General features: G+C 51.0%; 1 protein-coding gene across 1 annotated transcript in view; it reads left to right on the top strand.

Moving 5' to 3' along the window:
* The window catches only part of TLL2 (tolloid like 2), a 128,231-nt gene that overhangs the window by 87,799 nt on the left and 16,883 nt on the right, over nt 1–23,549 (top strand). Inside the window, exons 8-13 of the mRNA XM_028513001.2 lie at nt 1,213–1,337; nt 3,932–4,047; nt 9,212–9,314; nt 15,978–16,094; nt 17,088–17,233; nt 17,745–17,940. Of these exons, the coding sequence (XP_028368802.1) occupies nt 1,213–1,337; nt 3,932–4,047; nt 9,212–9,314; nt 15,978–16,094; nt 17,088–17,233; nt 17,745–17,940 (803 nt within the window). The remainder of the gene's footprint in view (nt 1–1,212; nt 1,338–3,931; nt 4,048–9,211; nt 9,315–15,977; nt 16,095–17,087; nt 17,234–17,744; nt 17,941–23,549) is intronic.

Below are 23,549 nucleotides of genomic sequence, written 5' to 3'. Positions count from 1 at the left end.
CAGAAGAAGAGGATCCTGACTTTCTGCTCAGAGAGGGCAGTGCCCTGGGAACCAGGGAGGAGAGGGTCCGAGGAGGGAGGGGATGGCAGGGGTGTCAGTGCCGCAGAGAGAGTGGGCGAGGATTGACAAGTGTCCGTCCGAGGAGTTGCCAGTTGGTCAGTGACTGAGGACTATTGCTGTGTGGCCAGATCAAAATCAGGTTAAGGTGAGCAGGCAGACAGAAAATGGAGACAATTCTTTCCGGAAACTTGGTTAAAAAGGGAAGGAACGACACAGGGTGGTAAGTGGGGAAGGAGCCTGTTGAAGGGAAGGCTCTCCCTCCAGCAGAAGCCCCAGGTCAGGGGTCCGGAAGCAGAGGGGCAGGCTCGGCTCAGGCAGAGGGCACGCCACGCCCACAACACGGAGCTGTGCTTAGGGGGTATCCCCAGCTGGGCATCCTGGTAGCCACTTGTCTGTTGTGGTCATTTGAGACTTTATTTGTACTAGAGTAGAAGGCATTAATGTTAAAAGGGACTGAGTGTCACGACCATTAGGCCAATCTCTTATTGTTCAGAGGAGCAAACTGAGGCTCAGAGGGCAGAAGGGACTTGTCCCAGCTCACGCAGGTGGCAGAGCCAGGCCTTACATAGAAATTTCCAGGTCAGGGCTCTCTCGACTACCCTAGTTCTCTGCATCCATCTCATTTTCCATCTGAGTGTTCCTCTGGCCAGCAAGGCCCCCAGCTCCAATCCCCATTACTCACTGACTCACCTAGCGCTTCCCAACCAGCCTCTGACGGACAGCCTCACACTGTGCTGGTTCCCATGTTCTCTCTGGAGCTTCTCCAAGACTGCCTGCTGCACAACTCCAGGGGGCGCCACTCACAGCGTAGTCTCTCTGAATGGTGCTCCCTGCAGTTTTTCAGCATGGTGGCCCTGGGGCCTGGACCTGTCAAGGGCTGCTTTGTGGAAAGGCTCAATAGACATTAGTAGGGAAGCCTTAGGCCACTGGGCTAGGGCATATTTTTAAACCTGACAGAATCATTTTCCTATTGGAAAGTGAGCAGGCAGCTGATGAAATGGAATGCTCAAGTGCCAGCGTGAGAGCAGACCAGCGGGTAGGAATGTTGACGGGGTTATGGGCAAGGAAATGAAGACTGTAAATCCCAGCGTGGACGGGCTGACAGCCTTGACTTTTCTTTCTCCTTTCTCTCGCTGTCTTTTCTTCCCGTAGAGGAGTTTTCTTAGACACCATCCTCCCCCGTCGAGACGACAATGGCGTCAGGCCAACCATCGGCCAGCGTGTGCGGCTCAGTCAGGGAGACATAGCTCAAGCCAGGAAGCTGTACAAGTGCCCAGGTAACTGACCCCTGGTGAGTCCTGGGGCCCCTGGTGTGCCCCTGGAGCACAGCTCACCTGCCCTTCGCAAACGTTCCTCTTGGCTGGAAAAACAGCTGGGGGAACCTGAAGAGACTACCCCCGGCAGCTGTGATTTCTGATGTGCTGCTGTTAGGAGGTGTTAGATGGCATAGGAGGCCCAAATGGTGAAGTGATTGCTGCAGGGAAGTGAATGGTAGGTCTTGGAGTCCACAGCGTAACTTGTGGGAAGCTGCAGAACTCTGTCAAAGCCCTGAGGTTCAAAAGGGGAAGAACACACAGTAGAACAACAGTGTGCCCCAAATGGCAAAAGCACCTCTCCTTTCTATGAGAGTAAGGGATGTGTTTTGGCAAAACAAGAGGCAAGGCGTTTGCAGGAAGACAAAGAATGAAGGTGAATGCTTTTGCAGGGGTGGGAGTCAGCCTCCCAAACAGTGGAAGGTGGAAGGAGTCTCAGAACTGTAAGTGAGGTCCCTTCTGTAGTCTTGGGGCTCTTCTACTCGCCCAGGGTGCTGCTGGTCAGTGGCCACCAGCCTGCCACGGAGGCCTGGACGGTGCCCTGGGGTCCGAGCAGATGCCCACTTCTCCGTCAGTTCAGAGAACTGCTCCCCCTGAACTGGCCCTTTCTTTTTGCCTTTTGTTCCCTTGACTTCAGCATCATCACACCCCCTGCTGCCCTGGGGGTGAGCTCACATCCACCCCGTTAAGCTGCTGAACTTTAATGCAAAGCATTGAGTACAGCAGCCAGTTTTTACCACCGACGGGACAGGATGCATTTCAGCATTAGGGGCAGAAAAAGGGGCAGAAAAAGGAAACTCCATTACCAACAGGTCCAGTAACCTCTTTTTTTTTAAAATAAAGATTTTATTTATTTATTTTTAGAAAGAGGGAAAGGAAGGGAGAAAGAGAAGGAGAGAAACATCAATCAGTTGCTTCTTACACACCCCCAACTGGGCCCACAACGCAGGCATGTGCTCTGACCAGGAATTGAACCTGCGACCTTCCAGTTCTCAGGCCAGTGCTCAATCCACTGAGCCATACCAGCCAGGGACCCAGTAACCTTTTTAAACCCCTAGACCAGGCACACAGTTTGATCATAGGATGGACTATTTGAAGTAGGGGCCACCTTAGAATATCTGGGCTATCACATCGCCCTGCTCAGTGGGCTCTCGGGGCCTGCAAAGGGCTGTGTGAGGCTCCCCTCCATCATGAACCTCTAGGAAATACGTTCATGCAGCTATTAGTCATCTGGGGGCACATTAGGGCTGCAATACAGGACACACATATCATATAACCTTGCTGAATTGAAAGAGAAACCTTATAGCATTCCCTGGGAAATGCCATAGTATTTATTTAGTTATAATGTATATGCCTCTTACTTCCCAAAAGGATTCAAGGCAGCTGGTAAATACCACAGAGCCATACACTAACGTATCTGTTCCTGCAGAATGTTGATGATTATTCTGAAATAATTTCCATGGAACCCTCGGGGGTGTTGACTGCCAGGCATAATCCTCATGATGCCGGGCAGTTGTTCGGTAACATGATATTGAAGCCCTGATATCCAGGATTTCCTGAGGCCAAGGATGGGCCACTCTCCAGCTATCCCTTCCTGCATCTCCAAAGGCTGCAGCTCCCAGGGGTTTGCAGGAGTAGCTGAAAGCGAGGGTACTTGCTGTGAAGAGCTGGAATTGCACTCAGGAAAATACACATAAGGATGCTTCTTTCCCACATTTTGGAGGTGGCCCTGTAAGAGGAGGGGCCCCCAGCAACCTTGTGTCTTTGTCTTTGGGCCTCAAGTCCCTGGGAGTCAGGGACATATGAAACCTGCAGCTTCCAAGCTTCTTCACACAGGTGTGAGGACAAATTAGGGAAATATTTTTCACAGACATAATACTAGGTTTTAGACTCATGGCTCAGCAACCCTTGGACATTTGTGGCCAAGATAGCTTCTTGTAGAGTATTCCAGCTTCCTGTGCCTCTGGTCATTTTTCTCTGTTTTCTTGGCTATCTGGTAGCTCATTCAGAGGTAGGCAGCAGAAAAAGAAGAGGTGAGATTCAAAATAACAGCCAATTATGAGTTTCAAAGCATTTTTACTCTTTGCGTTACGGACTTGGGCTTTCACGGTCTCTGTGCCACAGAGACTGCTGTTGGTGATTGTGGGGCCGGTGCATGTGGAGCACTTGCCATGGGCCGAGCACTGAGCTGATCCATTTCATTTAGCACAGATGATTTCATTAACCTTCTGGGCAGGTCCCACCCATTTCACAGATAAGAAAACTAAGGCCACCACCACACAGGTGGCTGGAGAGCTGAGATTCAAACCTGGCTCTAGGCCCTGCTCAATCCTGAGAGCCTCAGAAGAACCCCTGGGGTGTTTCTTTTTGATGCCCAGACCCTATTTTCACTTTTATAAGCCAGGAAAATATCAGCCAGCCTGGCACACTTCTCACCGTTTGTTCTCGAGGCTGAGGCTAGTTCAGGGGAGTGTTTGCTCAGCAGCCCTGTAGAGGGCGCTCTCAGGCGGGGAGTATGTGCATGTGCCTGAATCATGATTGTTGTTTTGCTCGTGCAGCTTGTGGGGAGACGCTGCAGGACACAACGGGAAACTTCTCTGCACCTGGTTTTCCAAACGGCTACCCTTCCTATTCCCATTGTGTCTGGAGGATATCGGTCACTCCAGGGGAAAAGGTAGGTGTGGGACCACCTCTGGAAAAGACGTAACATTCTTTGAGTGGGGTGACTGACGTGTGAGGAGTTATCATTAATAAGAGTAATAACAGCTATTATGTTGCAGGCACCTACTCTGTGCCAGGCATAGACTACTAGCTTGCTTAATGTTACTTTCTCCTGGATTTTTCAGCCAGCCTCCCTCATGCAAAGGGAAGCCTGTGTACTAAATGTCCACACGAATTATACATCAGGCTCACAGTTTGTAAATAAAGTAGGTGTTATCCTCCTTTCTCGATGAACACACTGTCAGAATGCCCTGGAAATCGAGGATCCAATTTAGAATTTCTGGGCACCTTGAAGTGTTGCTCTGGCAGGTGGCAATACGGGTGGAGCTAGCTAACAACCCACAGCTGGCCTCTCCTCCTCCTCCCAGCCCCCGTGCCGTCTCAGGAGCACCCATGGTGACGCCTCGGCCCACACTCCCGAACATCCTCTCCTCCTGCCTCGCAAACAGCCATTGCTTGGCTGCCCCTCCAGGGGAAGTGGACTGCCTAGGTGTGCTGTCTACCCTCAGGAGGATGGATTCAGGACAGAGGTCCTTGCATGTCCTGGAAATGGGCTGTTTTGGCAGGGAGTTCCAGGGTTCTGGGCTCCTACTGGGAAGTCTAGAAGCTGGGCAAGCTCTGCATAGGCTTGTTCCTTTGGCCCTGAAGATTCCACGACTCTTGAGAGCCAAGCCCAGGGCAGGAGCCTCTTTTGTTCTGGTCCGGGGGGAGTATGTTCTCGCTGCTGCTGGAACATGGTGCACTTCCTTAGATCCATCATGTGAACAAGGAATCTGAGGCTTGGGCATTTTGTGAATCGTCTAAATTCACAGTTAGATACGGAACTGAGAACTGGGGCTTCTGCAGTTCAAGACCCGTGTTTTCTTCACCACGCCTCTCGACAGAGCCAACGGATCATCAAGTTGTCTCAAAACAGATGCAGCTATTTTTGAAATGTTTGCTGTGTCCCCTGGTTCTAGCTCCCTGCAGCCGCACTGGTTGTGGCTCATCCCACAAATCGTGACGCTGGTTTGTTTGGCTGTTCCTCTTCTGGACTCACTGAGGACACAGCCTATGGCACAGAGCCACACAATAAGTATTTGTTGAATGAACATGTGGACGGAGGAGGGTGGAGTGAAAAACCAGCAGCGGGCGTGCAGTGAGAGGTGCTGGAATTTTTCAGGTGCCTATTGCCAACTTCCAGGTTTCCGTTTAAATGTCAATCTAAACATAGTGTGATAGCTAGGAAAAAATAATGGCTAGGAACCAGTGGGAGCATTTTCCATGGGCTGGGTACTATTTTTAGCATATGTTGTGGATTCTCTCGTTTAATCCTCATAATGGCTTCGTGTAGTAGGTGCTATTACCACACTCATTTTGCAGGTAAGGAAATGGACTTGTCCAAGGCTACTCAGCTCATTACAGAGTTGGGACTTGAGCCCAGGCAGTTGGACTCTGCCAGCCTCGATGCTTGACCAATATCCTATGTTATTCCACGAAAGGGACAGGCTACTCGACATTTGAACATGCATTCACACCCACATATGCACTCACGCATGCACACGTGAACAATACCCATGTGCACACAGCCTTCTCTGGCTGTAAGCATTTATGACAGGGTGGTTGTCATCTTGAGCCTGAGAGACTCTAGGCTTGTCCATCTTGGGTGGATGACCCATCCCTGTGCCTGCAGGAGGTGGCATGGCAGGGAGGCAGGAAGGTGGCGGAGGAAGAAGAAGGGGTCTGCTAGTCCCCAGACTGTTGAATTGCCCTGCATAGCAGAGGCTCTGTGATATATTTGAGCTGTGTAAGATTTCATCCAGCCTTAATTATTATTGCCAACTGGGGGCAGGGAGAATACATATCATTGAAATTCCTGCACCAATTATTTCCATTTCTGCTTCACCCAGCCTTCCCCAGAGCTGCTAGTAATTAGCAAACTTGATTGATTTGCATTATCACCTCCTGTTCATCACCTCTTCCCCTATGATCTTTGTGGCTCACTAACATACTTAAAATAATTAGCCTGAATAATTATCCCATTCATTCAGATCATGAATGTGTTACCAAGGAATTTGTAATAATATTGCTTTTCTGAAATTTTAAAAAGCAAAGGCTGAAGAACCATATTGCAACCAGCTAGCCAGCGTTCCTGAACCAGTCTGCGTGAGTGTGAGCACCGAGGGGGATGCAAGGGATTGGAAGGCACAGTTTCTGTGCTTAGGAGACTTAGAGTTTAGTCAGAGTCCCTCCCCCCAACCCCCGTATCCCTGGGGAGTCTGATTTAACTGAAGGAGGAGCATTATTTGGAACCAAAATATTTTTTAAGTGTCTGAGGTGGTTTAATGTGCAAGTAGAGTTGAAAACGAATGGTCTAGTTTGAAAGAAGAGCGACATATCTCACACACACGCACACTCCACAACACGGGAGGCGAGCTGGCCTATTATTTTCTAGTACTGACTCTTCATTTCCTATCAGACCTTAGGGCTTCGTGGAAGAAGGTGCTCCTTGTCTTGAAACCTGAACGTTGGGTGGGATTGTCCCATGGGAAGGGGTGGGGACTCTCAAGAAAGACAGGCAGCCTGCAAAGAGCACTTAGTGTGTCTGGTTTGTGGTACGCCAAGTGTGCACTCAGTGTGGCTTGATTTTTAAAATTGCCATTTATTGAGTGGCTGTTGTGTCCCAGGCCTAGCACTGTACATTCTCTGCAGTTTCTTGTGCAGTCCCCTCCCAGCCCAGTGGTGTGCAGATTGTTTTATAGATGAGGAAACTAATGGTCCAGGAGCACAGCAGTATTTTCCCAAGATCCCACAGCTAGGGAGTGGTGGACATAGGAAGAAATCCAGATCTGCTAGACTCTAAAAACACCTGCTCTCAAATCATGACGAGAAGGAGGGGAGAGTTCCAAAGAGGGAAGGATCATGTGCAACTGGGCAGTCAGAGAAGGACTCGGGGAGGTGGGAAGGGCCCCTTGGTCTGGGCCTGGGGAGGGTTCCATTTGCGTGAATATTTTAGGGCGCACGGGGAGATAAGGCCATGTATTAGGATGGGCGCTGGAGGCTCTGCAAGGTAGGCAGTGAGTTTAATTTACGAGATTGGGGCAAAGGGAGCCATTGAAGTTTTCTGAACGGAGGAGGGCTCTAGCAAACATGACATAAAAGTGCAAGATTGATCTAGAAGCCCTAGTGTGCAGCGTGGACGTGGACACAGCAGGGAGGAGTTCAGGAGTCGTCTCAGCAGGAGCAGTGCAGGAGGGGTTGTTGGAGGGGCGGCAAGAGTGGCAGGGAGCAGGGGGCACAGATCTTAAAGGAAAAGAACCTGTCAGCATTGAAGTAAACAGTAGGCGCAAAGGTGTTGCACCTGAGCGATGGGTGCGATGGTGTCACCTCCAGACAGGGAAGCTGGAAGGGAAGTGCTTTGTTTGAGGTGGCCTCACAGTTCCTGGAGAGTGGAGAGGACAAGAGCCAGCAGAGAAGGGACAGTAGAGAGAGGACAGGCTAGTGTGGCAGAACCAGAGGGGAGAGGTTCGGAGTAGAAGGGCCACAGAGAACAAGGACAAATATGTAACAGTCTTCTCTGCTTGGCCAACAGGGCACTGGAACCTTTGACCTGCAGCCCTCCTGCCCATGGGTTTAGTTGGAGACCAGGGACCAGGCAGGGACTGTTAGCATGTAAATGAAAGTGGGAGAGTGAAGGTGCTAGAGAGAGTTGAACCAACTGAGAGAAAGTTCCCACAAGTGGGAAGGGGAAAAGGATTGGGGTGCAGGGGCTGGCGCAGGGCTGCCCTCGGCGGGACCCTGCAGAGCAAGAAGACCTGAGAAATGGTGGAGCAGGGACATGTGAGCACAGGCAGAGAGACACCCCAAGAGCTGGGCCCAGTGAGCCACTGCGGCTCAGTGCAGGGGACGTCATGGACACCGTGCATGGTGGGAATGGAAGGGGGGTACAGGGAGAGGGGAAATCCTGAACTCTGTCTCTGTTGTCTGCTGGGGATCCCCGAGCTGGAAGAGTTGCTGTGGGGGCCAGGGCCAGCTCATGGGTGCAGGCCTGTGCGCTGACTCTGCAGGGCCACCCAGCTCCCTCCACTGGTGGGGCAGGCGCATCCACTGAATGGCCTCGGGGTGTCCAGAGAGCTGAAACCTTCCTATTTGGTCCAGCCGAGCCCCCACCTCTCCCGCCCTCGCTCCTTCTCCTCTCTCCTGGCTCCTCGTTCCAGACGCAACACAGCGAACCAGGCTGGGTGCAGTACAGTCTCCCAAACACGTCCTTGCCTTTGCTCACGTCAGCCACTCTCACCAAAATGCTTTCACCCTACTTCTCTGTCCCCCCCCCGACCCTGGTTCCCCTTAGGTTGAATGCCACCTCACCTGAAAAGCCTCCTTCAGTATCACCAGGCAGAATTCAGGTCTCTCTCCTTGTGGCTCCTCAACCCCCTGTCTGTTCCTCCCTTTTTAGCCTCGATACCGTACTGCTGTAATCGGCTCGACACTTCCGCCCTTCCCTCTTTGTCTGAGCTCCCTCAAGGCCAGAACCCTGTCCTTCTGAACTCTCTGTCTTGATAGGCCAGCACAGACGGGCACACAGTAGGTGGCCAGCACACAATGGTAGAACAGACGAATGAATGAATGTGTGCACGACGAACTGTAGGAAGGCTCTGAGACACACCACACCTCAGAAGAGTGAGGTCATGGCCGAGGGAACATTGATCACGGAGGTGCTCAGATGCACTCAGGCTAACCCCAGGCCCTTTAGAATGATTGATGATGTTATAGGATCTTTTCGTATCTCTGAACTTCACTGACCCCTTACCTCCTTCCAAATCCCCAGACTCAATGCATCCTGGCTCGCCTTTAATGCATCTTGCTTTCTGTAAACCACCTAGTGACTTCAAAAGCTCAAGTTATTCCCCAGGCAGAACCGAAGGACCCATCTCCTTTGTTTACCCCCCATCCTGCTCAAGGTTTATTATTTAATGTCATGAGGTTTCCTGTGAGTGTGTTTTTGGGAGGACACTCCTACTGTGGTCTGAGAGCTCTGCATGCTAAAGGGTAATGTGAGAACACCGGTATGCGAGATGTATCTCTCAAAACTCCTCAGGCTTTGTTGCCAAAACTGACTTTATGGTAACTCTTTACAGATCATCTTAAACTTCACGTCCATGGATTTGTTTAAAAGCCGCCTGTGCTGGTACGACTACGTGGAGGTCCGGGATGGGTATTGGAGAAAAGCGCCCCTGTTGGGTGAGTTGACTCAAGAAAGCCTTGGGAGGGGAGTGATTGGCTGCCCTGCGTGATGTGGTTCACGTTCGGGAGGGTCCATCCAGGCGGCAGTCACAGGAAGCTCTCAGGGGTCGGTGTCATTGTAAAACTCGGGACACTCCATTTGGCCACACATGTTAGAAGCTTTTAAAGCTGCGAATACCCTTTGACCCAGCAATTCCACTTCGTGGAGTTTATCCTGGAGAACCAATTAAGGAAGTGTGCGAAGCTCTAGCCACAGGGCTGTTCGCTGAAGCAGGGAGAATTGAAAACAATTTAAATGTTCAACAGTAGGGGTTAGCTGAATAAATTATGATACGTCTTTTCAAAGGAAAATTATCCAGCCATTAACAGTGAAGTTGGAGGAGACTCTTTGTTGATACAGAAAGGTGTTCGTTGTGCATTGTTACACAAAAAAAGGTGTGACAAAATAGAATATGCAGTAGGGCTTCATTCTAACAGAAATACACATCTATGTCTGTTATGCGGGCTCTGCAAATGCAGACGCCTTCAGAAATAAGGTGTAAATGAACACGATGGGGTTGGTGCGGCGAAAGAAGGAGTTCGGCCGGAGTGTGGGGAACTGAAGAGTGAGTGTCCTCACCGAGATTACTGAACTCATTGTGTGGGCTGCACTCAGCCGGAAGAGACCATTCTGGGACCTACAATATGAACATCAAGTAGAATTATAAATTGTCCACTGCGGTTATTTCAAGACAATGAAATCCAGTTTTAAAAACTGGATTCTGTTGTTGTTCTGCTTTAGCTCTATTTTCTCATTTTCCTTTGAGGAGCATGTACTATCTGCGGAGGTGAACAGTGCATGAACTCCCACATGGAAAGGCAGCCGGGACCTTTGCGTGAGAGGCCGTGGGCAGGGGGCATAAAGAGAAAGGTCAGCTCACTCAGGATTGGCGACCAGAAGAGAGCTGTCTCACAGATGACCAGGGAAAGTTAGTGTCGTAAGGAGGACCAGCAGCTTTGGTGCCCAGGGAGTGGACAGAGGGCTCTCCAGGAATACAGCCAGGGTGGAGACAGAGAAGGCGGTTCCCAGGGAGCCCAGTGGAAGGGTCTCAGCTGAGAGCAGCTGTCCTTATTGTTAGAGTGGCCTGCAGAGTGGGCTTCCAGTCTAAGCTCCCAGTGAGAATGTGGTCCTTGGCACATGTTCATGGGGACAGAAAGGCCACCTTGTTGTGCTATGAATGGCCTGAGAGTGAGCTGCTGTTGGGAAGTTGAGAAGAGAACTAAGTTGAGGAGTTCCATGGCAGGCTGAACCCGACGGCATGTCAGATTTTGGGTAGGTCAGAAGAGACAGAGACAGAGGCTCTGGCGGGACCCAAGGGGGCCTGGCAGGCATGAGGCTTCCATATGACCAAGAGCCAGCTGCCATCTGGAATAGCGCATAAGCCCCCTCTGTCTGCCAGGGTATGAGTTTAAAGTCTCAGGGCTACACACAGGTATGAATTCATGTCCGTGGGTGTGCCAGAAAGTAGCCAAGGCAGGCTCTGAGCTCGGGTACCAGGTTACCAGCACAGGGAGGAATCAGGTAGTTAGCAGTCCAGGTCAGCAAGCGGAGAAAGTGGCCCCCGGCCCAGCAGACAGAGTGTCGCACTGCAGGACAAGTCAGGTGTGCACCCGGTGACGGGTTGGAGGCTGTCGCCCTGCATTTCTGCTTTCCGTCCAAGGTGAGCAGATGGATGGGTGCCAGCAACCAGGGGTACGGACACATGGCTTTACAGGTAGCACTGACTGGATATGGAAAAACGACAGAGGGCTGCGTTCCTGGTAGCAGAGGTTCCTAACCACGCTGAACACAAGCGTCACCTCGGAGGATTCCTGAGTGTGGATTCCCGGGAGGCTACTGAGTCAGAATCCCTGCGAGCTGGGTCAGGGAGTGGTCCCACCTACCTACAAACGTGTGAACACATGAACTTGTCCAGTATGAAGTACACAGAAAGGAGACTGCAAGGTGCTCCTCTGACTCCAGAAGGTAGGAAGGAAGGAACCTTGAGGAAGGAAGCACAGAGGTGATGGGCAGCTATACAGTATTGTTTTATACTTAAAGTAGTAAAAGGAGGAGTTACACGAGAACATGGCATCACAGAGCCCTCAGCCTGGCAGGGACCTTACAGACACTGATCCCGCACGTTCACGGGAAAACCATGCTCCCCGAGTGTGGACCAACTCACTATGGCCACATGGCCCGCTAGTGGCTGAGGTCAGACCAGAACTCAGAATTCCTGGTGATGGGGAGAGGCTGAATCTGAGAAGAGTCTCCCCTTGGGTTGCTAGATAAAATGCATGATTCATTGTTTATCTGGAATTCAAATTGACCTGGGCTTCCTGTAGTTTTGTTTGCTAAATCTGGCAACCCCACACTCCCCCAGGAATGTGAGAGACTTAAAGGGCTCAGGAGGAGGAAGCGCTCTGATGCCGAAGTTCCCCAGAGAGGGCCAAGGCACGCTCCCGAGGATGGGCCCAAGGCAGAGGCATTGCCAGTCACTCCCTTCCCTTGAAACAAGAACTTTCTCACTACAATCCTGGTCTCTCTGGCTGCACTTTCATAGTTTAGTTGGAGCTTTGCTGTCCGTTGTAGTTGGTGGTTTGTTTTGTTTGGGGGTTTTGTTTTTTTTTTCTGGTTTATATTTTACACGCTTTTGCAGTCTGTGTGTGTGATGTGTCTTGCAGCCAAGACACAGCCCGGCCGCCTGCAACCATTCTTCATTCGCAGGAATCTCCTTTGCCAACTATTTGGCCCGCTCTGATGTTTCCAAATGCAGTTGTTAGTGAACTTTTGTGCTGGGAACAAGTGCATTGTGTGGGCCGAGCTGGTCCCTGGGAGGGGTCATTGCCGTGAAATCTGCCGGGAGGAGGCAGGTCAATGCCCCTTTGGCAGGAGGGAGAGCGGATTAGGGCGAATTGTGAAAGTATGGCATCTTGCTCTGAAAAACTGTGCATTGCATATTTTCCCAGGGCAGTGTGTGAAAATCCAGGCATAATGGGTGCATAACTTTTTATGAATGAACCCTTTATGACTCCCCATGGAGCCTACTTGTTGTGCCCTCATCTGCATTTCCTCTCCTGATATCCTTATTAAACTCCTCCTCCAGAGCCAGGAACCAGATTTCAGTTTAGGAATTTGACACCTTTTCTCTAGTCCAGTTTCTCTCCAGCCTGTTAGGTCTCCTTGGAAGGAGGCTGTTGGGGACCTGGGTTTTCACAGCGTGATTAAAGGGAAATGTAAGTGGATTGAGAACATTTCACGGCTGGTTAAAGATATCAAATTGGTTTTTCAGTTTCAGGGGTCACTTACGAGATTGCACCGAAAGGGGGGAGGAAGGTGGCTGCACGGAGAACTCGTCCAGTGATCTGAAATACCGGTCTGTTAATTGGATTCCCCTCCCTTATTTCTGCAGAGGAGTGACTCTGACAATGAACTCTTGTATGCAGAACTGTCCTTGGGTATTCTCTGGCACCACAATGCACACAAAAGCCCTTTCTCCCCCTTTCCCTGAAGTGGGGAGGGAAGTTCAGAGAGGCCAGGCTGGCCAATCAGTGTCGCGTGGCCCCACTGCCGGGGTGCCCCGGGCAGAGGCAGCCTCCCAAATGAGCAGAAATCAGTCACACAGCCACGCCTGGCATGGCCGTGGGCTTGCTTCATGGTGGAGGCTTTGATCTTCATTCCTGTGTGTGTTTCCAAACTGGGAAATGGGAATGATGTCTACATTCTCAGAGCAGATTTGATGTCTGTTGGTCCAAAAGCATCCAGTGTTCAGAATTGCACCTTAAACTGAGAAGTCCCTTTTGCTGGTGGTGGTGGTGATGGTGGTGATGGTGCAGAAGGTGAGACTGATGATGAAGGTCAAGATCTCAGACTGCCAAGGTTCAAATCCTGCTTTCACTCGAACAACTTTGAGTGTAACTCAACTCAGACTCTCCGATCCTCAGGTTTATCATAAATGAGGTTAATGGCAGTACCTAAATCTGGGGTCACGGGGGTACAATTAGGTAATCCACACAAAGTGCTGAGGACCGTGTCTGGTATAAACATTCCAATAAAAAAGGAGATTTTATTACTGCTATTATGGTGAAGATCAGAATGTTGAGACAGCAGCCCAGGGACAATGGAGAGGATTCTAGTTGAGAATTACAAAGTGGTTTGGGGAGAGGTGTTACTTAGAGATGATTTGTAATTTGTTCTACTGAGTCTGGCTCTGCGGAGGCATGAAATACACCTTGGTCTGTAACTCCTATGTCCTCCGAGTGCTGAGCAAAGATGGCTCATCCCGGGGCCCTGGAGTGGGTGGTGTATCACTTCCAGTTGGGTTCTTAGGCAGCAAGGCAGTGGCAGTCCCTCTCCCTTTTGGTGACCGCCCCCAGTGGTTGTGACAGCTGGGGTTTTAAATAAGAATTTGGACTTGACGCTTGGGCGAGGCTAAGAAGGGATTTCTTGTGAATCAGCTCTGCCCCGAGGTTCAGCAGCTTCCTCTCCTCACTGGTAAGCTGTGCTTCCCCATGCTCACTGTTGTTTTCCAAGAACTAATTGACACTAATTGGCCATGCCAGAGGAACCATTATCGAAAATTTATAGGCTTCTCATGGATTTTTCCTTGCTGAATTCTTGGCAGCAGTTTCAGCGCATTTCATTTAATATTAAGCTCACCAAATCCAAAAGGCTGCAGGTGGCCAGAGTCGGAAGGAAGCAGCGGGGGGATTAGCAGACTCTACCCACCGTGTCTCCCCAAGGAATGTACGCTGCAGTTGGCCATGAGGAAATGGTTCCTCCCCCTCCCACACTCCCCCATATCTCAGAAAGGCAAAGCACAGTCACAGCTTCGAAGGGTTGATTCTTCGCTTAGCATGGTGCTGGCAATAAGAGAGTACTCACTAAGTGTGGGCTTTAAAATATGCGTATTGAGATGGAATCCACATGCCATATATTTGGCCATTTAAAGTGTGCACATCAGTGGTTTTTAGAGTGTCCGCAGAGCCGTACAACTGTTACCACCTTCCATTTGAGGACATCTTCATCACCTCCAAAGTAAAGCTACACCCATTAATGGTCACTCCCCACGACCCCCCTAGTTCATTGGATTTTCTGAGTGACTCACACAGTGGGTACTTGTCAGAACCATGGCTTCCACTCCAAACAGGCCTTGACTGGTCTGCATTGAGAACTGGTCAGTACAGCACAGCTGTCTCCACCCGCTGCACCGCTGTCCTTGTCCAGCTACCGTCTTCGTGGCGTTAGAGATCATATGGACAAGGATGACCGTATACCGGGTAGGCATGGTCTTTCCCCTTTGCCTCTGTAGAGGATCCAAATTTTAGACTCACACCCAAGTGTTCAAGAAGTACACATTCATTTAAAATTCTCAGTGCCAAAAGTTCAACAGCAGTTATGAGCCCCCTTTCCATCAGGCAGTGGGCACGTGATTGCGGTCCCTTTGTGTTTTCTTCCTTAGGGTCGGGTGCTGGGGGGCAGGCTTTGTGTCAGGGCGTGGGGATGGGGAGGCCTCCCTAGCACCATGCCATGCCACTGATGGAATGTCCTCCTCCCTCTCTGGTCTCCAGCCCTCCGTCCGTCCAAGTGGCTGCTGTGCCTCCTCCTTGTCTCAACTCGAGGCCAGTTCAGATAGGTGTCGAGTCAATGTCTCCCTGGAAGATGCTCTGTGGCTCCCCAGTTCCTCAGAACTATGGGAAAGTCCCTCCCCTGTCCCTCTCAGGAGCCTGAGACACGGCCGCTCCCGTCCCACCATGCTTTGCCTGAAGAACCCTGTGTGCCTGTGTCCTGCCTTGTGTCCTAGCAAACCACGCAGCCACTGCTGCTCTGACCCCTCCCTGGTGGGCCATGGGGTCAAGGGTTTCGTTGTCTGTCCGGGGCTCTGCCCGGGCTCTGCCTGGGGACTGGGGGAACTGTTCTCTGCTTCTTCCAGATCCTTAAACCTACTTAGGGTCTCTGTCGTCTTTCCACACAGCGTCTCAGCTTGGGGTGGAACAAGGCACAGGGTCCTTTTAGAGGCCTCATGGTGCCCTCTCTGACCCCCTCCCTCCCTAGTCCCCTCACTCCTCCATCCTGGGAACCTTTCTAAGGTGACAAGGGTGGGGAAATGGGCTCTTACTCACTGTGATTTCATCTAAATCTTTGGTATCGTGACTAGGCTTGTGATAATCAAAAGCCAAGAAGGTTTGATCTCTTTATCATGTGATCTCTGGCGTCCCTTCTCTGGGGCAAGGGAGGCAGGTTGTCTCCCCCCCAGGCAGGCCCCCAAAGAGAAGGGCGTATATGCAATGGGAACACCAGGGCACAGGGCACAGTCAGCACTGTCTCAGACCATCACCCACAGCACCTTCAGCACCTCAGCAACACCCGTTTGGCAGGAGAGGAGGTGCTTGGGCTGCACTCTGGCGCTTCCATTGACTGGGGTCTGAAGTTCTCCTGAAGACATTGAGTCTGGAGAAGGCACACAGGACGGGTGACTGTCTCCGTCCCATCTGCTAATCCTGTGTGCGCCACAGGTGGGCTTGCCCTTGGCCGGGGTTACAGGTCGCCTGGAACCGCATTTGGAACACTGCCTTCTCTGTCTGCAGCGAGTCCCCGCTTGCTGTCCACCAGCGGCCTCACCATTCTTTTCTACTCCCCAGGTAGGTTTTGTGGTGATAAGGCCCCGGAGCCCCTTGTCTCCACCGACAGCCGACTCTGGGTGGAGTTCCGGAGCAGCAGCAACATCCTGGGCAAGGGTTTCTTCGCGGTGTATGAAGGTTTGTTCACGATGGAGCCTGGGTAGCTCCTGCTTGCAGCCCGCTGTGTCCCGGGCGCATGTGGCAGCTGCCCGGGGCCGCGACGGTGGGGCGCCGCCACAGCCGGGGCCAGGCGGAGTGATTCGCTCTCCCCTGCCTCCACGTTCCGGAAGCCAGGGGCCAGCTGTGCTCACTGCAGGACAGACGTCATCTACCTGTCAGCACCCTGCTGAACCCTCATTCCAGGCCTGGGGGTGGGGGCAGGGCGGGGGATACAGAGCCCTGTGGGAATGAAAGCAGCCTCTGAGGAGCTGTGTGAGCCTGAGAAAAGAATCGAACCTCTCAGAGCCGCTGTGGGTTTCATTTGTGAAAAGAGGACTTTGGACGATATCGGGGAATTTTCAAATAGATTTCTTGGAAAGGCCTCTGAGGCCACCACGGGGTTGGAGCTGAGAGAGAGAGAGAACGAGCTGATCGGGGCTCTCGGCAGCTGCCGCCAGGACAGTTCAGCTTCTGCTGGCTCCGCGTGTTACCCTGCCCCCAACAGGAAATCGCTACGTAGTGATTAAGGCTGCTTTTGGTCTTAAATTGTAATTTTGGAGAGGCCAGCGTTCTGTGTTCATGAAAGAAAGAGCGTGCTCGCACGTGGCCCTCTACCCTGTACATTACACTCACCTGGGGACTCGAATAGCGGACGGTCTGAGCTCCCCCGCACCCATTTTAGTCAGAACCTGTGGGCTGTGGCCCCAGCTTCGTAGCGTGAAAATCTCCCAGGTGATTCTGATGCACCGGGCCCTGGCTCCACGTGGTTGTTTTCTGTACGTGTAAAACAGTTCTGAGTCGCAAACACGGAATTGTGCCTTTCTGTAGGCACAGCCTTGGCTGGATGGAAATGAAAATTTGGCCAGTGGAGTCACCTAGTGGTGACAAATGGCCGACTTTTGTAAGATCCAACCAGGGACCCCTCTTCCTTCCTTGCTCTTTCTAAAGCCGCATCTGTTGCTCTTTCTAAAGCGACGTGTGGGGGAGACATAAACAAAGATGCTGGTCAGATCCAGTCTCCCAACTACCCTGATGACTACAGACCTTCCAAGGAATGTGTTTGGAGGATTACGGTTTCAGAGGGTTTTCACGTGGGGCTCACCTTCCAAGTATTTGAGGTAAGTACTGCTCAGACAGTCTTTCCAGGGATGAAGTAAATGCCAGCTCTTGCTGGACACGCTCTGCTCTATGAAGACGGGTTTCCAAAAAAAGAAAAAAAAAGATGGGTGTCCACTTTGGGGTTGAAAACAGGAACCTAAGAAGCAATTTCAAGCCCATAGTGGGTTATGCCCAGACCTCTGGTATCAAAAACTTTGCAGGTTTTGAAATCATGTCTGTCTCCATTCTGAAGGCTGCTGGAGAGGCGGGGGAGTAACTAAGTGGAAGTCTAGGACAGGGCCCCAGCCAGTGCTGTAGCATCCTTTTGCCCCATTTATCATCTCTTAAGTCTCTTTGAAGCTTGATTCACCCTTGACTCCCGCAAGTCGGGGACCACTCGGAGAAGCCCAGGACACACTTGGGTCATTTGGTTCAATTTTTCAGAGTGATATTGAGGTTCCCTCCTTAAATCAAAAACCTTAAGGCCAAGCCGTTGGTCGTCTTCCATGTTGCCTCTGTTTCTTTATTTAGATCGAAAGGCATGACAGCTGTGCATATGACTACCTGGAAATCCGAGATGGGCCCACGGAAGAAAGCGCCCTGATTGGCCACTTTTGTGGCTACGAGAAACCAGAGGATGTAAAGTCGAGCTCTAACAGAATGTGGATGAAGTTTGTGTCCGATGGCTCCATCAATAAAGCGGGCTTTGCAGCCAATTTTTTCAAGGGTATGAATAGCAGTTATTTCCATTTTTAGTGACAGGAAGAGCACCTACTATGTGCCAGGAACTGTGTGAGGCACTTGATTTACACGATGTAATATAATTCCCAAAATAGCCCTTCGAGTTGGATTTGGATAATGTTTGATCAGTGCTGAGAAGGGTTGCTCAAGGTCACTCAGAGAGCAAGTGGCAGGTCAAAACTCCAAACACAGCGAGTGTGACATTACATTGTACTGCCTAATGCGGGCCAGAAGCATCCCAGGTCTCCAGCTCCTGAAGCATCAGCCCCCCAGCCTACAAGTGGATGGGGGAAGGATGGAGAGTGGGGGGTGGTGCTCCAGGAACACACCTCCATGTTGCATTAGGGACCAACTGCTCTGCAGGGTCTTGATGAAACCAGACCCAGATGGTTTGGGAAGACCAGCATTCCTGGCCCCAGCACAGTGGGCTTTCCAGGATTCCTTAGACAGGTCGGTCTTCCTTCTCTGTCCTCAGGGTCCTGGAAGCCCCTCAGACCACACCCTACAAGGGAATATGGACATTCCCCACTACATTGTGATCAGGCACTAAAAGCATGCCAGCAGCCACTGAATGGAGACGTCCAGTCTGCAACTGATTGACAGCATCACTCACACACAGGAGAAGGCTGCCTTTCCTTCCTTCTCTTCTCCCTGGAAGAGAAATCCTGTTCCCTCCCTTACTCCCAGTCTTCCCATCTGCCCCCTCTTTGTCCCTTCTCCCAGGTTCTGCAGGTGGGTGTCAGAAGACCCCACTTCAAGCCATGTGACCCTGACCAGGGACTGTCATGGACAGTTTGGGGAGGCCTCATTTTGTTTGCCACATGCTATGAATGATTATGTGGTTTTATTCTAATTCTATTTATGTCTCCCGTCCCTCTCCTCCCCTGCCTCCCATCCCCAGGTCTATACTGTAGGTACTGGGGCTTCTTTCCAGTGAGATAACTGGTAACCAGTTGGCACTGGCCCGCCCACCCCTCATTCCCGGTTCTGCTGGTAATTAGTGATGCACATTTTTGAGAAGATTGGCCAAAGCTGGCGATTAGGATTGCCAGATTTAGAGGGGGAAAAATAGGATGCCCAGTTAAATTTGAATTTCAGATGAAGCATGATCTTTCAGTTTAAGTATGTCCCAATTCCAATTTAATTGGGCCTCCTGCATTTTGTGTGGCGACCGCACTGGAGCTGCCAGTCAGGGCAATGGAAGGGAATATTTCTCTCTATGATGCTAAACTGGTTTCTAAGGGAGCGAGTTGAGAACCTTGGCCTACATTAAGTAACCATGATAACCAGCTCAGTTCGCTGATTAGGAGACCTATTCTTTTCCCTTCATTCAGCAGTCATCAATGTGTTAGGCACTGTGCTAGGGGCTGGGGACACAATGGGGGACACAGTCTTTGTTCTTAAGAGCTTACGGTGGTGAAAAAGACCTGCAAACAAATGGGCAATGATATGAGGTCTGTCTGGAAAAAGTCCAGCCTTTGTTAAAAAAACAAGAATGGTTTATGTGACATCAGTGTAAACCTGGCGGCCAAGGAGACTGGACTGGAATGCACATGTGTGAACAATGATGACTTCACTGTACTAGTCAGAGGGGGCAGTAGCTGCTGTTCAGTGAGCGTGTGTACTGTGTGGTTGTCACATTCAAAATGACTGAGTGAGCAAGGCAACAAATATGCATCAAATTTTGTGTTAAGCTTGAACATTCCTCATGGAAACCATTTGGATGATTCAGAAAGCCTGATCTATGGACAACTAACTGGTGATTGGCAGCTTCATCATGACACTGCACCCACTCATGGATCACGTCTTATGCAGAGATTTTTGGTGAAACATCAAATCACCCAGGTGACTCAGCCCCCCTACAGCCCAGATTTGGCATCCTGTGACTTCTGGCTTTTCCCAAAATTAAAATCACCTTTGAAAGGGTAGAGATTTTATACCATCATTGAGATTCAGGATACAACAGGGCAGCTGATGGCAACTGGGAGAAATGTTTGAGATCCCAAGGTGCTACTTTGAAGGGAACTGAAGCATCATTGTCTTATGTACAATGTTTCATGTGTCTCGTATCTTCCTCAGTAAATGTCTCTATTTTTCATATTACATGGCTGGATACCTTCTGGACAGACCTCGTATTGCCATAAAAGTGTGAACCTGGGAGAAGGTCAGAGGACCTTCAGACTTGGCCTGGGGCGGGGTCAGGTCACCCAGCCTGCTACTTCAAGGGCATTTCAATTCGCAAACATCTTTTAAGTTGCCCACGAAGGTGTTCATGGGGGCTCATCTATACCAACTTAGTGCATGGGCCCAGCTCGACATCTTTTTAATACTGCTGAGAATGACCTCAGCCCTGAACCAGGTTTGGAGGAAACTAATTGGAGCCTATTAGAGGGCAAAGAAAAACCTACTGAGTGTGCTAGAAGTGACATTAGTTATCTCACTTTGTCTTCAGAACAACCCCTAAGTAGACATTATTTTGACTCCCATTTTCAAATTGAGGAAACAAGGTCTCAGGTGGTGGAGCTAGAACTAGACCCTGGGCTTGCAGGGGTCCATAGTGCGCCCTCTTTCCACAACGGAGACCTAGAGCCACAGGCAAGTAAAGTGAAAGGGTTTAATTTTTTTATTCATGTTTGTGATTTGATTCTGACACTTGGTCACCTTTCTGTCTTCTTGATACCATGGGAATATAGGAAAAAGGGCCCTGGGTTCAACACCTGAAATTTGGATTCTAGTCCTACCTTCTTTGCTGACTAGCTGTCTACTCTCAGGCAGCCAGATTTCCTTCCTGAGATCGGAGCACACCTGCTCTGTGCTCGTCTGTTCCCAGTGCCTGGCTCACAGGGGGTTCCATAAGTACTCACTGGGCAATGCATGGATGGATGGATGAATGGATGAGGTTCAGGCTCCTCATTTGTGGATTGGGCATCCTGCTCCCAGCCCTGCCTACCTTCAGGGGTTCCCGTGAGGATGAATGAGGTGGAGACCACAGTCTAGAGCGCTGCTGTCCAACGATGCAGAAGGCCAGTCACAGGTGCCAGGCACGTGAGGAGTTTTAAACGTTCTGGATGCTTTACTGAAACACAAAGAAAACAGATTAAATTAATTTTAATGAATTTTATTTTACTCAATATACCAAAAAACACTGTGATTTTAATATGTAATCAGCACACACAGTATTAATGCGATGTTTTATGGGTTTGTTTTTGTTTTACATACTAAGTCTTGTCAGTCCAGTGTGTGTGTCACTCACAGCACATCCCAGTTTTGACAAGCTGCGTTTCACGTGTTTAATAACGGCACGGGATTGGTGGCTCCCGCAATGGTCACCACAGGTCCAGAGACTGGGCATGACTAACGTCTTTGCCCAGCCCTTTCCCGCGAGGCCACAAGGGGGCCGTCCTGTGAACACGGTGCCCAGTGCGTGTGTCTGGGCTTCTCCAGTGAAGGAAGCTGGAAGAGTAATCACAAAGGCTGAGCACAAGAACTGGACCAAGTCGAAGAAGCTCTGGCCTCCGTGCCAGCTGGCAGGAGGTTCTGCTCAGGGCCCAGCTGGCACACGACACTGACCAAGGTGCCAGTTGGCCTCTGCGTCCCTCTCCCGGGGCCAGATGGCAGTCCGCAGAGCACCTCGCACTTCTGGTTATTTCAGGAGATGGCAGCAGCACTCGAGGGTTGGCAGGGCCATTGTGGTCACACACTTCCTGCGACAGTGTGGGAGGATCCCCACGTTGGTCCCCACACTCCACTGTCCCATTGCTGATGGACCACTGTGGGGTGGGTTGGATGAAGGGGACTGGTATCTTTCAAGGTGCTTCTTCAAAATCTTAGTGATACGCCCTTCCTTCACTTTTCTTAACCCTCTTTGAAACAATTTTTGGGATCCTACCTGAGTCATCTCATTGTCTAACCACGTAATGGTTCCCTCTCTCACCAGTACCACTGGGAGAAGGCAGAGAAGCCAGGGCTCCCGCGATGCCAAACTCATTCCTGGTTCAGCTGCTTCTCCCCACACTCCCCCAGGTTTTTCTGGCAGGCTTAGCCTTGGCCACTGCAGCCCAGAGCAAGCACAAACCCATGGGCTGGGAGCAGACGCTACCACCGCAGTGTGGGTGGAGGTGATAGAGAGGACACCCAGGCTTCCCCCAAAAGCAGGCTCTCTTGTACGCTTCCGTGCCATGCCCCCAAACTGGACAGGGTTGGCAATGGCCAAACATCCCACCGCTTTTGCTGCAGAGAGCTCAGGTGTAAATGCATACCTTTCACCCACCTCTGTGGGTCAAACAGCCTGCTCTTCTATTCTGGGGGGGAACTATGTTCCCTTTGCTCTGGGCCCAAATCCGTTTAACCAGCCTCTCTCCCTCCACGGGGCTAAGGTGGTACCAGGAAGCTTAGTGATCTGCGATCCTCCCTTTCTGGCCTATGACACGGGTGTGTCCCACCCATAACCATAGCATCTTGTGGCATCGGAGTCGCCTCCTCACCCCGGCCTCGGGCCTTTGTTCCTCTCCGTCTGTTCTGGTGGGCTTTTTCCCACGGTCCCTCCTGCCCTTTCCCTATGCCCACCAGCCGGTTTCTCGACTCTGCTGTGCTGCCCCATCTCGGCTTCGTGGGCCCATCCTTGGTGCATTTCCCTTCCTTTTGTCCCTGCCTTGTCTCCCTCCCCACCTCAGGCCTGCCCCCCTCCACTCGCACCTGATTCACGTACGGCCAGGCACCCTTATTCTTTTCACCACCCCCGTCATCGTGTCTCTGCACCCGCAGGAATTTCAAAGCAAGCCCGCTGCTGTCTGTAGTGATGACCCTGTGCACCGACGCTGTGTCCACACGTTGGTTACTTCACACGTGTCATTTTCAATCACCACAACCCTAAAACCAGTTGTTACTGTTGTTCTTTTCCTTATAAAGCGGGGAAAAGTGCAGAGGGGTCGAATCGCCAGTTTGTCAGGGGAAGATCCACTGGGGGACCCCAGCCAGGTCTGTCTGGCTCACTAAAGCCTGGACTCTCCTTTTCTCCTTATCATCGATTCTCCTCCTCCTATATGTTCTAGCAAACATTGGAGAAAGTGCTTTTTATGTTGTAAAGTGATCAGTAGTTTCGGGATTGTTACTGCTGTAGTGTACATATATACTGCTCATGTAGTGTACAGGAGGCCGTGGCCAAGTTCAGGCCTCTTCCTGCAGCACGCCTCCCCTCCCAGCCAATGTTGCTGAGCCCAGGAACGCACCACTCCTGGAGTTCGGTGCGATTGCTGTGTCATGTGTGAGACGAGGGGTGTTCCCAAACTGTCCTTTACCCAGGGAAGAGCAACCTGGTTGATGAGGGTTTTGTGCATCAGAAACAAGGGAGGTTGGAAGGCGGTGGGTTCACTGGAGCTGGAACAGGACGGAGGGCTGGGAGGGGGTGTGGTTATAGGGTTTGCGTTTTTCTGGAAGACCAGTGGGTGGAAGTTGCTGGGAGTCTGAATTTTGACAACTCAAATCACAAAGGAGGAGAGATAGTTTGAAAAGCAGCAAGAGCCTTATTTCTGGGTGCTTTCAAACTGGGTCTGAAAAAGTCCATCTCCCAGAAATGCTATTAAAAGAATCTCTGCT

This window comes from Phyllostomus discolor, chromosome 5, assembly GCF_004126475.2.
Source record: "Phyllostomus discolor isolate MPI-MPIP mPhyDis1 chromosome 5, mPhyDis1.pri.v3, whole genome shotgun sequence".
NCBI classification, from domain to species: domain Eukaryota; kingdom Metazoa; phylum Chordata; class Mammalia; order Chiroptera; family Phyllostomidae; genus Phyllostomus; species Phyllostomus discolor.
The sequence above is the reverse complement of the archived record's forward strand: the minus strand, read 5'-3'. Positions and strand labels throughout refer to the sequence as shown.